The sequence below is a fragment of the Prionailurus bengalensis genome, chromosome B2 (assembly GCF_016509475.1).
Source record: "Prionailurus bengalensis isolate Pbe53 chromosome B2, Fcat_Pben_1.1_paternal_pri, whole genome shotgun sequence".
NCBI classification, from domain to species: Eukaryota; Metazoa; Chordata; class Mammalia; order Carnivora; family Felidae; genus Prionailurus; species Prionailurus bengalensis.
Window position 1 is genome coordinate 113,407,528 of NC_057349.1, and position 15,190 is coordinate 113,422,717.

The 15,190-nt window shown below is 39.3% G+C and overlaps 1 protein-coding gene across 9 annotated transcripts in view; it reads left to right on the top strand.

Annotated features, from left to right (window-relative positions):
- The window catches only part of NCOA7 (nuclear receptor coactivator 7), a 163,922-nt gene that overhangs the window by 103,994 nt on the left and 44,738 nt on the right, over window positions 1–15,190 (top strand). For 5 of the 9 annotated variants that reach the window (XM_043592261.1, XM_043592257.1, XM_043592255.1 and 2 more), the window contains 5 exons: window positions 2,303–2,416; window positions 3,003–3,128; window positions 4,908–5,092; window positions 9,459–10,504; window positions 11,342–11,510. In XM_043592261.1, coding sequence (XP_043448196.1) covers window positions 2,303–2,416; window positions 3,003–3,128; window positions 4,908–5,092; window positions 9,459–10,504; window positions 11,342–11,510 — 1,640 coding nt within the window. The remainder of the gene's footprint in view (window positions 1–2,302; window positions 2,417–3,002; window positions 3,129–4,907; window positions 5,093–9,458; window positions 10,505–11,341; window positions 11,511–15,190) is intronic. The other 4 variants (XM_043592262.1, XM_043592258.1, XM_043592259.1 and 1 more) reach the window with 1 other exon arrangement.

The following is a 15,190-nucleotide window of genomic DNA, read 5'->3' on the forward strand; positions in this document are numbered from 1 at the left end:
CTGTTTTTATATTCATCGAGCACCTTGGCTACACATGCTTTGAAAAATTTGACAGTTATGCCTGTGTGTTGGAGCAGAATTGTTTTCTGCAGTCAGTAGGTAAACCGCCCTTACCCCTGCCCATGTTCCTGGCTCACCTCCATGTTGAGGTAGCACATCTTCTGACTGAGCGTCCCAACATCCAACTGTCACCTCTACACTGTAATGAACTGTTTAAGCACAGGAATTATCCTTTTGATTGGACATTTAGAACATGCCAGACAATAGAATCTTAACCTGTGTTGCCTAACACTTGTCAAAACTCAGATACAAAAACTGTTAATGGAGAATTGCTTGGAAGAAATGTTATCCATTCATTCCTCTTGTCCAGATACATGAGATAAGAGAGCATAAAATTTTAGCCCTCTGTAAGGTACATTTGTAGAACTCTACACTTTAGCATTTGCCGTTGATCTACATTGCAGATGTTATTAAGAACAGTCCTCCCAAACTGGTTATTGTATTAATTGTCAGTGTGTCATCAAAGACAAGTAGTTCAGACTGGGATACTCTTCATGAGACTTAATGAGAAAATACTTCTACTTATGAGAGACTGGGTTTTTTTTTTAAGTTTATTTATTTTGAGAGAGAGAGAGAGAGAGAGAGAGAGGGAGAGAGAATCCCAAGCAGGCTCCTCACTGCCAGCGCAGAGCCCAATGTGGGGCTCAGACCCACAAAGCCACGAGATCGTGACCTGAGCCGAAACCAAGAGTCAGATGCTTAAATGACTGAGCCACCCAGGCACCCCAAGACTGGTTTGTTTTTATCTTATAGACGTTGAATTCTGCTGACTAATGATGTCTGTCCCTTTGCATTGGTTATTTGGAAACTCAGAACCCGTTTTATGGCCCACCCCTCAAAGAGTGTTTGGTAATTTTGGAGTACATACTTTCAATAGTAATTAGTCCTCATGTTATTCTCCTTGATATTGGTTTTCCTACCTTTATCAGAATGTGTCTTTTGTTGTTGTCTCACTTTTTTCTGGATTGAAGAGAGATTTAAATAACTAAAGTTAAAACAGAGATAGGATGGGAAAGTGTGAACAGTTGTTATACAATTAGTGCTGAATTCTGTTTTATAACATTAAAGGAAAATCATTAAAATTTTTTTTTTTATGTGTATTTATTTTTGAGACAGAGAGAGACAGAGCATGAACAGGGGAGGGTCAGAGAGAGAGGGAGATACAGAATCTGAAACAGGCTCTGGGCTCCGAGCTGTCAGCACAGAGCCCAACGCGGGGCTTGAACTCACGGACCACGAGATCATGACCTGGGCTGAAGTCGGACGCTCAACCGACTGAGCCACCCAGGCAGCCCTAAAGGACATCATTTTAAGACTGTATATGATATATGCCAAAATGTTGCATGTCTCACTGTAAGAGTCTTGAATGATAAGATCATAATAACATTTCAGGCACCAGTACATTTTGCGGAAATAGGCTATTTTGTACACTGTGGGAGATTTCAATTTTTGTTTTTAGATAAGTTGGTGGTAGAAATTATTGAGATTATTGATATTACCTTGTACAACTTGTAACGATGTTACGTTAGTACTCAGGGCCTGCTGAGAGTTAGCAAGCGTGAATTTGTTCCATTTCTTCCTGATACAGGTGTTGGGTTTAGAAGCATGCCATGCTACTCTTTCCTTTCTTCCCTGTCCTTAGTGCCCCTCCCTGGAATCATCTTTCCTCTCTAAATCTTCTATGCTGTTCAAAGCCTCACTTGGACCCACTTGCTTTATATGACATGCCCAGAGTACTCACCCACCTTGTTCTCCCCTCTGTGAGCTCCTGCAGTGTCTGTGGGTATGTTCCATACCTTTTGCACTGAACGCATTCATATTATGAGTAATTGTTTCATGGATTAGTCCAGAAGCCTCCAAGGTACTTAGAAGTTTTGGGAAGGCCAACTAGGTCTTTTTTTTTTTTTTTTAAGAGAACAGACTTTTTTTTTTAATGTCTACTTTATTTTTGAGGGAGAGAGAGAGCATGTGAGTTGGGATGGGGCAGAGAGAGAGGGGATCAGAGGATCCGAAGCAGGCTCTGTGCTGACAGCAGTGAGCCCATTGTGGGGCTTGAACTCAGGAACTGTGAGATCATGACCTGAGCCAAAGTCATACACTTAACTGACTGAGACACCCAGGTGCCCCCAACCAAGTCTTAGTCATGTACTTAGCCTGATTCTGTACAGAAAGTAATGCCCTAAACACTGTCCAGTGTTTGCCTGATCTCGATATTCACTTCACTTGTCTTTCCCATTCTCAGGTCCTTTTCGTGCCAGATGCTAACTTTCCTTCCAGTACCTTAAGATTATCATCATCCAGTCCTGGTGCTACTGTGTCTCCTTCATCATCAGATGCAGAATATGATAAACTGCCTGTATGTATGTCATTCGTGAACTAACATTCATATTTATCAAATAATTTTTGAGTTATAGAATTTTATGTGTTGTTTTTCACAGGATTTTATCTGAAATTTCCCCAAAGGGGGTAGGGTTAAGGATTTGTCTTAGTTGAGAGAATATGTCCTATCAAAAAGAAACCTATTTCATATTTAAGGTCTCAGAGGGAAAAATGCACACCTTTTATATGTAAAAGTATGCAATTAAACTCTGGATGAGACAGATAGTTGATTTGTACTGCTTTTACTCCTTTTTCTAGAGAAATCGAACCATGAGTCAAATATGAATTATTTCATTTAGGTTATTTTCTAAAGACATTTGATGAGCCATTTTTATGAGTTCATACATACACCCTTACTGTTGTTGTTGTTTAAATCTTAGTTTGATTTGGATACTTAATTGTATTTGTGATAATTCTTGGAGAATGAAGCATATTTGGCTCTTTTTCATGTTCAAGGTGAATAGAAACAGGTTCCTTATAGGAAACTTATGTGGCTTGATTTATAGAAATAATCTGTTTAAAAAGGGCTTCCATTTGATTTTGGGAATTTTGCTTTCTTAAAGGATGCTGACTTAGCAAGAAAGGCCTTAAAACCCATTGAAAGAGTCTTATCATCCACTTCTGAAGAAGATGAGCCAGGCGTGGTAAAATTTCTAAAAATGAATTGTCGATACTTCACTGATGGAAAGGTATATGGCAGTGTCATTTGTTTCCTTTTCTTCAACTCCATGGAAAACTAACTTAGGTTTAAAATTACTGAAGATAGGAGACATTAAAATATCTTTCCCAAAGTTTCAGCTTAAGATTTCATAAGTGTCCATTTGTTTTCCCCTGTTGGATCCCTAGCATTTTATATATTAGGAGAAATATGATTCTTTGTGATCTAGGACTTATCATTTTATCTTTCAATTCTTGGCTTATTAATTGCTAGGGAGACAATATAGTATATGCTTAACAGTAAAGACTGGAGTTAGTGAATTTAAAATCCAACTCTGCTGGGGCGCCTGGGTGGCTCCTTCAGTCAAGCATCCTACTTTGGCTCAGGTCATGATCTTGCCCTTCATGAGTTTGAGCCCCGCGTCCGGGCTCTGTGCTGACAGCTCAGAGTCTGGAGCCTGCTTCAGATTCTGTGTCTCCCTTTCTCTCCGCCCCTCCCCCACTTGCATTCTCTCTCTTTCTCTCTCTCTTTCTCTCTCTCTTTCTCTCTCTCTCTCTTTCTCTCTCTCTTTCTCTCAAAGATAAATAAACATTAAAAAAATTAAAAAATAAAATCCAACTCTGCTGTCTGCTTGCTCTGAGACTATAGGCAGGGTATTTAAGTTGCCAAAGCTTCCATTTTCCTCACCTATGAAATAGGAACTATAATAAAATTGACTCTGTAGGGGGTGGTAATTAAAAGGGATAATTGATGTAAAGACCTTAGTACCTAACTTCGGAAATGTTCAATTCTCAACCCATTTGCTGCTGGAGATGCTGGTATTAAAAATAATGTCTGCTGTGTTGTGTATTTAGTTTTTTTGGTGGTTGGTGTGATTTACAAAGAACAAATCCAACTTTCAGTGAGCCTCTGAAGAAGGGGTTATGTTGATGTAAAGTCAATTCCTGTGTGCAGAGTAGAGACTTCATGCCAGGTTCCAAATGGTAGGAAAATACACTATTCATAGGCATTTTAACTTTTGCAACCAAGAATAAGTAATGCCTGAAATGCAAAATGTTTCACAAAGATGATCAGTTAACTCATGAAGAGGACCAAGGTAAATAATCTACCTATGGGGAGTCCTCTGTGTCCTGCTGTCTCTGGTAGATAATATCCCTGTTGCCATCTATAAAACAGTAAACTGACCAAGGTACGGACAAAAGTTCCCACCAAATTACTGTTTGTTTACTATTAGCCTCCATAGTTTAGCTATATTCATCTCTGGCTGCAAAATATTTCATATTTCTATTTGTGTCGAATTTTGCTGGCACAAATAGGATGTGACCTTTCTAAACATTTGAGAGAAAAATACTAGGACTCTAATTTGCACCATGGCTCTGAGACAGATGCCGTGTACCATGTACTGTACCATATACTGGTTGGACACATAGTGAACATGTGCTGAGTAGATTGTAAAACACCCAGTTCTCAATTGGGAAAGCACTTGGGACAGCCCTGCCATTTTACAGGGGACTGGGGAGTGTGAGGCATAGATGTGCAGCCCAAGATCCCACCACAATAGTACTATGGCAGCAGCTGTTCCAGAACCAGGCTCGGTTGACTGCTTTAGTGAGGCAGCTCTGTTTTCTCTGCCTCGCCACACAGTACCCAACTTTGCATTTCTTCAGCTTGTTGTTCTCCTGCTCTTAAAGGGGGTGTGATGGGATACCATGGTACGCCAGAGTCAACAGAATGTTAACACGAGTCCATTAAAGCTGCCGTGGTTGGATTTCTGCCCGTGGTGATTCTGTCCTGTCCCTTTCTCCTGTAGGGTGTGGTCGGAGGCGTCATGATTGTTACTCCAAACAACATCATGTTTGACCCTCACAAGTCTGATCCCCTGGTCATTGAAAATGGTTGTGAGGAGTATGGCCTCATTTGCCCCATGGAAGAGGTGGTTTCCATTGCCCTCTACAACGACATTTCCCACATGAAGATCAAAGATGCCTTGCCATCGTAAGAGATATTTCTTTGTTTACCAGAAACAAACAGAATTCCGGTGTTTGGAGAATTAAATGCAATTAAAAAGTGAGGGAGTTGGCAGCAGTGGGAGATTGTATAGAGATGAATTTGAAGGTGGAAGATTTGTGCAGTAAATTTTTTAAAGAATAGAGAGAGAGGGAATGGAGATGAAGGGAAAAGCTGCACATATAAAAATGAAAGGAGAAAAGCAAAAAAGCCAACACATAAAAATGGCATTTCTTGGCTTATTTTTCTGAAAAGCAGTGCATGTTCTTAATGAATCAATGAAATAAGAAATAGTTTCTCCGAAAGAATTTTAGTCTGGTTCTCAGTAAGAGAATAGTATTTTTCTTTAGTTTAGTTGAATTTTGTTCTCATTCAAATTCTAGGGTAGGCAGGCTTCCTAACTCAGGTGTTCCCTAAATCCTGCAGAGAGAGCTCTGAGTGGAGAGGGCTGAGGCCGCTGCGGCCGTAGCCGGACCACCCTAAGTGGTATGAAGACGGAGCAATACTGATCTGTTTGTTTCTGAAACGTAGATGAATATTATCTTAGTCTTGATTATTTTTGCCTTATAAAACTGAGGGTTTTTTTGTTTTGTTTTTGTTTTGTAAAAGAGAGAAAAGGAAGCTTCCCATGAAGAAAGAGAAAGAGGGTTAAGAAAGCTCAGGGTATCAATTCATTTAAGGGATAATATGATTCCTACTGTCACTTTGTCAATGTTTCCGTTTCTCTAGATCTCCTAGTAGTAAAATTCTTCAGAAACCTCCATGATAGGAAGGTAGAGGGAAAGCGGTGGGTCCTAATTGTGCAAAGAGAAACTAGCCCTTGGGACTTATGAAAAGAAGGGCAGGCAGCTAGAGAACTAACCCACACACATCGTCCTTAGGAATTTATACCAGCAGGTCTCCCTGGACTCTCAGAGTCCTTGGCATCAGACCCACTTGGCCCTTACTCAGCTCCAAGCCACTGAAGCCAGCGCAGAGCATGGGCACTGAGGTAGTTTCTAAATTCTGCCCGAAGTATCCAAGTGAGAAGTAGGAGGCAGTGTTGCAGGCCAGGCAGTTCTGCGTGATGAATTAATTCTGGAGCCACACCGCCTGGGTTGTCCTGGTTCAGCCACTGACAGCCCCATGACCTGCATGAGTTGCTCAGTCCCAAGCCTCAGTTTTCTTATCTGTTAAATGGAATGAAGAGTGTTCTTCAGCTTATAAGTCTGTTTTAAGAACTCAATGTATTGATATACTAAAACTCTTAGAAAATAGCCTGATACCTTTTAAGTATAGCTGTTATATGAACCTTTAATTCATATCTGAAACTCTGTTCATTGTTCTGGGGAATCTTGTCCATGCAGTCGAGGCTTCTAGTTCATCTTAGTGCATGCCTCTTGTGTGACAAGGATGTGAAGATGAGTGGGTCATGGCCTCTGCCCTTGAGGAGCTTATAGTCTACTGGGTGCAAAAGACAGATGGAGAAATGTGGTAACGAAATGGCACCATATAGAACTGCACATGGCATTCCATGAAAACCCTCATGAGGGAGTGTCCCGCTACCTTGGGATCTTAGATGGAGGCAGAGAGGAGGACATGAGGAGCTAGTTTTAGAAATAAGGAATGAACATTAGGTTCTCTGTGACAAGAAGAAAGAAGATAAGTAAAGAAATAGTTAAGTTTAGGGGCGCCTGGGTGGCTCAGTCAGTTAAGCGTCCGACTTCAGCTCAGGTCATGATCTCACGGTCCATGAGTTCGAGCCCTGCATCGGGCTCTGTGCCGACTGCTCAGAGCCTGGAGCGTGCTTCAGATTCTGTGTCTCCCTCTCTCTCTGCCTCTCCCCTGCTCATGCTCTGTCTCTCTCTGTCTCAAAAATAAATAAACGTTTAAAAAAAAAAAAAAAGAACTAGTTAAGTTTAGAAGTGAATGACCAGGCAAATGGGGGCATTTCTTGCCCAATGATGGTTTCTAATGGGATAATACTATTGTACATCTTCAGCTTAGGATGTTAAGTATTCTTTTTAATTTAGGAAAGGAAGGTATGTCTTTACAGAAAGATTTCTCTCATTGTGAGATTTTTAATGATCTGGGATACGAAGTTAATGCTATAGCTGGAGGGAAAGAGAAGAATTAAGAATTGGCTCCTACTATGTTCAGTTTCTTTCAGTATTATTCACTGATTCTCACCTTGAATGCAGATATGTGAAGACTTTTCAGTCTAGTGAACAATATGTGCACCAATGGGCAAAATAGAATGTGTGAGTGAAATTGGTGTGATATAAAATTCGTATCGACTTCAGAACTCCATCAATTGTTTAAAAGTTAGAAATATCTTAAAATGTCATTATTACCAAAAATTGTATGATAAAGCATGTATAAATTCTGTAACTGCAATGTGCAAATAGTTTTTAAAAGTGTGTGTGTGTGTGTGTGTGTGAGTGTGAGTGAAATCTCCCCACCCTCTACTTCAGGCTTTGTATTTTTTGTGTAGGACATTTTGTAGCCGCAGAGAATAGGAAGGGAACAACTGAAGGGATTATTGATCAACATTAGGTGTCTGGCTGAGTCTGGAAAACATTAACAGTAGAGACAGTTGACACCACTGTGTACTTTGCCCCAGCAGTGCTTGGCAGCTATGGTGCCAAAAAAACAAGTTAATCCCCACTTGGATTAGGTAGATGAACAAGAAGGGAGGAGTAGACAAAGTAAAGTAAGAGGCTGAGCAGAATGTAGTCACATCTATTCATGGGGCTCAAGCTAGATCAGGAAGAGATGAGAAAGGGTCTTGGATGTTCATGGAAGAAAGTTTTGCTTATTAACCAAGTATGTGAAGAACTGGGTTTCTTTGTTGCAAGACTTCTTATAACCTCTAATATGCCAAATTAAATTTGGGGTCCTAAAATGGAAATTATGACACGTTACACTACTTATCTGACTCTAGGACTGAAGCATCTTTAATGTCTCCCGGGATGCTAGTGTTGGGCAGAACATTTTTGTGCATGCAGCTTCCTGCAGAACAAACACATTGTCAAAATCGTCCTTTAGCATATGGCATTTAGCGGCTCAATGAATGCTTATTGAATTGAAATGAATTATGAATTAAAGAAGTTTTTTTAAAGCATTTATGAAAGCCTAACAATTATGGAGGCTTTTATTTGTATTAGAAAAAGCATGGATATTTCATGTGTGTGATTTATGAAATAACTTTGGGGAGATAGTCTTATAACTTGAGAACTTCCTGGTACTCTGTTGGTTTATGGCCATAATTATTTCAAAGCCAGAAAAATAGATAGAGTACTGATGAATCATGGGGATCTACCCCCCAAACCAAGAGCACACTGTATGCACTGTATGTTAGCCAATTTGACAGTAAATTTAAAAAAATAAAGTATTACCTAAATATGATCTAGCCTTTTTAGAAATTATTTCTGAAATTTAACAATGTTATTTTTTAGGAGGGTTTTATATATCTGTGTTTTAACCCAGTGTTAATACTAAGGTAAGTGAAAATACAGGTTACTCAAAATTTTTCCAGTCATAGCTTAAAAATTATGTTTCTTGACCATTTATTTTCAACTTTGGAGAACATATTTAATCAATATTTTTGTGTCATTCAAACCTGGGTAGAAAAGCGTCTGTTGTTAAGGGACAGTATGTTTCAGATGATAAACCAGTGTCCATCACCATAAAGTAAAATGATATTGTTATGAGTAAAGAAATTAAGAATTTTAAACTTAGTATCATAAGTAAGAGCTTATTTGGTTTACTTTTCTATAAATTTTTAAAGTGTAAAATGGAGCAGGTGCTATAAGCTTCTTGCATCTCCCTCAGGAAGAGAAGGATGTCTGTTATTGGAAACATCAGATCCTTTGTCATGAAACTCAGAATTAGGGTTTGGGGCTGGTAATTTCTACAACAGTTAAATGAGTAGCTACTCAGTCAGTGAACCATTAAGAATTAATGTAGTTGGTTTATATGCTATCTTATAAAAAGGAAAAGCTTTGCATAGTTAAGGAATTTAAGTCGTTGTACTAAAACATTTCCTTTGTCCTTTCCTTCATGAATATCAGAAATATTATTTCATCATTAAAAATCTGGTGGGTGACATCTCCATGTTCATAAATGACCTCAAAAATCATTCATGTCCTTCTCGTAGGATATGCGACTCTCATGGTCCTTTGTTTTACCCCTTCTTATAGTTTATTTGTTTCATTTTGAAGTCAATTTCTTGATTTCATTTCCTTATTCTGAAATCATTTACACATAAATTTAAGTTGTGGTATATTTATGTTTTAGTTTTTGCCTTTCCTCCATTTTGTTTTTGGTTTTGTTTTTAACATTCCATGTGCACCCACCATTTTTCCCCCGACAGTGACCTACCTCAGGATCTTTGTCCTCTGTACAGGCCTGGAGAATGGGAAGACCTGGCTTCAGAAAAAGATATCAACCCATTCAGTAAGTTCAAATCTCTCAACAAGGAAAAACGGCAGCAGAACGGAGAGAGAACCATCACTTCAGATTCCAAATCAACAAGACCTCTGGAGAAGTCAACAGAATACACACACATAAAACCCTCAGATAGCTCTGTGTCAGGAAAACTAAAGACCCTGGAATCTTCCACAGAGGCAACCAGTGGATCTACCACAATGACTAGGGTCAGCAAGGAACCTTCTGACACTCGTGCTGCATTTGAATCTATAGCCAAAGAAAATTCCCTTTTAGGGGAAGATGATGACTTTGTTGACTTGGAAGAACTTTCTTCTCAAACTGATAGTGGAATGGACAAAAGAGACACCTCAAAGGAGTGCCTTACTCTTGATCCAGAAGAGCTAAGGAAGGCTAAGTCACAAATAATCAGTTCTACTACAAAAATGCAGGTGCAGTCAGCCCTGAGCTTTTCCGGAACAGATAGTGATGCTGAGCTGAAGGGGGCCCTAGATTTAGAAACCTGTGAGAAGCAAGATATAATGCCAGAGGTGGACAAGCAGTCTGGTTCCCCAGAAAGCCAGGTGGAAAACACACTGAACATACATGAAGATCTAGATAAAGTTAAACTCATTGAATATTACCTTAATAAGAACAAAGAAGGGTCGCAGTTCTCTGAAAACTTGCAGAAGGCAGAATTAAGTGATGGCAAAAGTATTGAGCCACTGGGAATAGATATCACCCTTAGTAGTTCTCTTCCCCAGGTAGGTGGTCCCCCAACTGAGGACAGTAAGGAGCCAGATAAAACCTGGATGAAAGAGAGAGTGTCCCTCCCACTGCAACTGGCGTCTTCCACAGAAGAAAATATGAATAAAGAGTCTCTAGACATCTCTTCAGAATCTACTCTGGACAACAGCTGCCAAGGCGCACAAATGGATAATAAGTCCGAAATTCAGTTGTGGCTGTTAAAGAGAATTCAGGTACCCATTGAAGGTAAGTCATTTTTGTTTAAAGTATCTTTATATTCTGTTGTATGGTTGGCTTTCTGAAACTTGCAAATGCAAGCAAAATTAGAATAATTATTTGAGAACTTTTTCTGGATAGAGCTTATCTGTACTTATACATTGAGAAAAAACTTAGCATCAGTATAATAGTATCTATTTTGGACCTTGAACTGTGACCTAGATTTCTAGTTCAAAAGTAGTTTGCTTTAAAAAAAAAAAATTCAAGTAACTTTCCTTTTTACCTTGAATTTCCAAATACAAAGGGTTTGAAATTTTTTAATAAATTTTTAAGTTTATTTATTTATTTTTGTCGGGGGGAGGGGCAGAGCGAGAGGGAGAATCCCAAGCAGGTTCCACACTGTCGGTGGAGAGCCCAATGCGGGCCTCAAACTCTCAAACTGCCAGCTGAGCCGAAATCAAGAGTTGGACGCTTAGCCGACAGCCACCCAGGTGACCCAGGAGTTTGAAGTGTTTTTGAAGATCTTTCAATTCTAAACTAAATTGCCTTCTGGTGTAAGTCGGTCCTCAGTACCCTTCATGGCTATATATTCTTGTGAATTGTCATGTTGTGTTGGTTTTTATGCATATTCCCAGTAGGTAGCATCTTATATGATATAGACCAACCTGAAACATCCAACGCTTTTTCCTTTTGTGTTAAAGAAGGTCTGAAAAATGTGATTAGTTCTAATTTAGTGGGATTTTTCCCCCCTATGTTTTGATTTTCTATCACTAAGAGGGGATCAGGCACTCTTCTTTGTAATTTGAAGGGTTTGACTTTCACTAATACTGTCAGTATTCAGGAAGTTTTTTTTCATATGTGATTCAGATATACTTCCTTCAAAAGAAGAGAAAAGCAAGACCCCACCCATGTTTCTGTGCATTAAAGTAGGAAAACCAATGAGAAAATCCTTTGCCACTCACACTGCAGCCATGGTCCAGCAGTATGGCAAACGAAGAAAGCAGCCAGAGTACTGGTTTGCTGTTCCTCGGGAGAGGTAAGTGTGAGCTCAAATGGAAAATGTTGGTCCATTAGATTCTAACTGCGTCTTGATTTTTTTTTTTTAATCTGAAAGTAGTTAACCTTATTCTTGAATAAGAGATTTCTCCTGATTGCATATGTTAGAATTTCTAGAAGGGTATTTTTTGAATAGTTTTCTGCTAATGAGTGGTTTCAATTCAGCAAATTTGAGGTCATCATAAGTACTGTGTGCTGAAACACTTTTATAACTTTCTACCCAGTTGAATTTTAAATGAAGGAAGATTTAGGTATTCTCGAGTGCTGCTAATTAGAAGTGCAATTCTGTTAAGAATACAAGGATACCGTGGAGCAGATCTAAACCTAAGGACAGTAGAGAGGCATGGTTGTAGTTCTTAAAGTGCTTATTATTCTAGGGAACTAAAGCTTGCTCTGGCCTTAAGGAGAGAGTATTTGTGACACAGCAGCATGAGAAGTGTGATGTGAGGTCCCTTGGGTGGGTTCAAGGAGCTGACTGTACACCTCTAGAGAGATTGGTATTTTTAAATTGCTAAAGGAGATATTTTACCGGTTATGTGACAGTCTAGGCCAACAGGGATAGTGGCATTGAAATTTTTTGGCAGTCCATCATTAAGGACATCTTTATAATAAAAATGATTAGGAGATACTATCTTTGGAAAAAATTGTTTTCCTTTTGTATATGTGGTAGAATAAAAATGTCTTTACAGAGGTCTTCCAGTCAGTTTTTTAAAATTGTAAAACTCGGGGCACCTAGGTGCTCAGGCGGTTGGTTAAGCGCCCGACTTTGGCTAAGGTCATGATCTCACAGTCTGTGAGTTCGAGCCCCATGTTCGGCTCTGTGCTGACAGCTCAGAGCCTAGAGCCTGCTTTGGATTCTGTGTCTCCCTCTCTCTCTGCCCATCCCCTGCTTTCTCTCTCTCTCTCTCTCTCTCTCTCTCTCTCTCTCTCTCTCTCTCAAAAATAAACAAACATTAAAAAAAAATTAAAAAAAAAAATAAAATAAAATTGTAAAACTCACACATTTTTCCTGTTCCTACCTAGTCATTAACATTATCACCTGGGCAGACCTCTTGGCTAACACACCTGCCTTAAGCTTCCTTAAGCATGAATTGTTAATAAAGGAAAATAAAATTCCAAGCAAGGGCACACCTTCTGGTTGATCAGTATCCAGAATAATTCTCATCAAGGGAGTTGTCCTGTTTTAATAAATTATAGTTTAACATGAAAAATAGTTAATAGGATTTTAATTAATGAATTTGCCAATATCTGTTTCTTGTCTTAGACACAAACCCATGTTAACACGGACATTCAACGTAATTTTTATGTTTATGTATTATACTTTTCTACCTATGCTTGCACCCCCTAGAGTGTTTCACTGAAACTTTCAGAATGTTAAGGAGATGAAAAGAAAATTATCATCTTTTATTATTTAAAAATGTTTCAGGGCACCTGGGTGGTTCAGTCGGTTAAGTGTCTGACTTGGGCTCAGGTCGTGGGTTTGAGCCCCACATTGAGCTCTGTGCTGACAGCTCAGAGCCTGGAGCCTGCTTCGGATTCTGCATCTCCCTGTCTCTCTGCCCCTCTCCCACTCACGCTCTCTCTCTCTCAAAAGTGAATAAACATTAAAAAACATTAAAAAAATGTTTCATCAGGGGCGCCTGGGTGGCTCAGTCAGTTAAGCGTCCGACTTAGGCTCAGGTCATGATCTCACAGTTTGTGGGTTCAAGCCCCACGTTGGACTCTGTGTTGACAACGTGGAGCCTGGAGCCTGCTTCAGATTCTGTCTTCCTCTCTCTCTGCCTCTCCCCAGCTTGCACTCTATCTCTCTCTGTCTGAAAAATAAATAAACGTTAAATTTTTTTTTAATGTTTCAATAGAAGCAATGTAATTTCTAAAGCCCTGTTAAAATTAAAGTTCTAAAATCAAATTTCACACGACTGTACCTTAGAGATTTAGGCCAACTCCTGATTGTATAGATGAGGAAAGCAAGGCACTGAAGCTTACAGCCACATTTTTGGTGCTGTGGACCTTCAGGGTCTACCAGAAAAATTGCCAATTATACATATCACTTTTTCTTTGAAAATGTACTGTTTCTAACATAAGGAAATTTGGATGTTTTTCCTATTTTATCTTTAATGAAACTGTACCAAGGACTCTTCTAGAATAAGTATAGCAGGCCCACACATGTGGTTCTTATATTACTGTCATTTTTTTAATCCAGAAGAAATCTGTAATGCTGAAATACTTTGACCTCTTACACAGGTGGGTTTTGTGGGCTTTTTAGACTAGGATCCTTCTTAAATTCCATTATATTGTATTTTATAGTGTCTGTGACTTGTCTTTGGCTAACCTGATACACTTAATGTTCTTTCTGGAACTAATTATTCATTAACCAAACACTTTCTGGGAGGCGTTATATCTCACTGTGTTAATGATGGATTTCTTTGTATAGATGTTAGGAAATTTTTGTTTTAATTGTTCTTTTATGTGTTTCCCTATCTACCTACCCTATAGGAAGCCACATTTTAGTTTAAGTCTAGGAAAGACAGAGCAGTTCTATAGTTAATACCCACCTAGAACTCCAAGTGCATCATAGAAATAAGAAAAAGCCATGTTTGTTTTAGACTTCAGGATCATCAGAGTCCTTAAGGAGCTAAGACGTGGCATGCAATGCTTCCCTCTCTCTGATGATAACTTCTGGATTCCCTTGTTACATCAAGCTGGGCATTTCTATGTGCTTTTTTATTTAATAGACTCTTTCATGTGTTGGAGTTTCAACAGCAGTTTTCTCATGGGAGGTCTCTTTGACTCCTCCAGCATTCGAAGCTCCTTGTCACAGGAGGTTAATAATTTTGATATTGACGTAGCTTCACAAACGTTTCACTCCTCTTTATTGTTCCTGATACTTCTAAAACACGTTTGTTTTTTCCCCTTTTGTTATTATTACTAGGAAATAACTCTACCAAAATAGTCCCTTCTTTGATTACAATGTGTTCTATGGCTTCCATAATGCCAGCACCAAATGAATAATCTACCAAGTAAGAAAAAGGGGAGGGCGGGAGGCAGGGGAAGCAGGGATGGGAAAGCTACATATAGTCTGTATTTATCTTTGTTTGGGATGGGTTTTCTTGGAATCCTTGTTACTAAATTTTAGATACAAAACTATCGAATAATAATTTTATTTTAATAATACTTTATTTAACTTGGCAGAAATTGTCAGAAGATCTAGGACCCCTGGGGACCCAGGAAAGCTGGTACTTTCTTCTTGCACTCCTGAATGCTGCTACTGGAGACATGTGCACATTCACTGAAGGTTAAAGTGCATGTCACGTTTTACCTTACCTGCCTGTCTCCACTGCAGCTTGCAGAATCACCTACTTCTCTTGAATTGGCTGCAGATGACAGTAGTGTGCTTGGGAAAGTTGCAGTGCCCAGAACCTGGGGCATCCAGGCTTTTCCTACTCTTACTCTCGGTGCCAATTTAAATTTGAGGACAGTGGAGAGTTTCACCTTGTACAAATCGTCTACTACAGTATTTCTCAACCTTGGCCCTCCTGACATTTGGAGCTGCTTGATTATTTAAGGGGATGTGCTTTGCATTATAGGATGTTTAGCAGCATCCGTGGCCTCTACCCGTGAGATGCCAGTAGTACTTCCCCAGCTGTGACAACCAAAAGT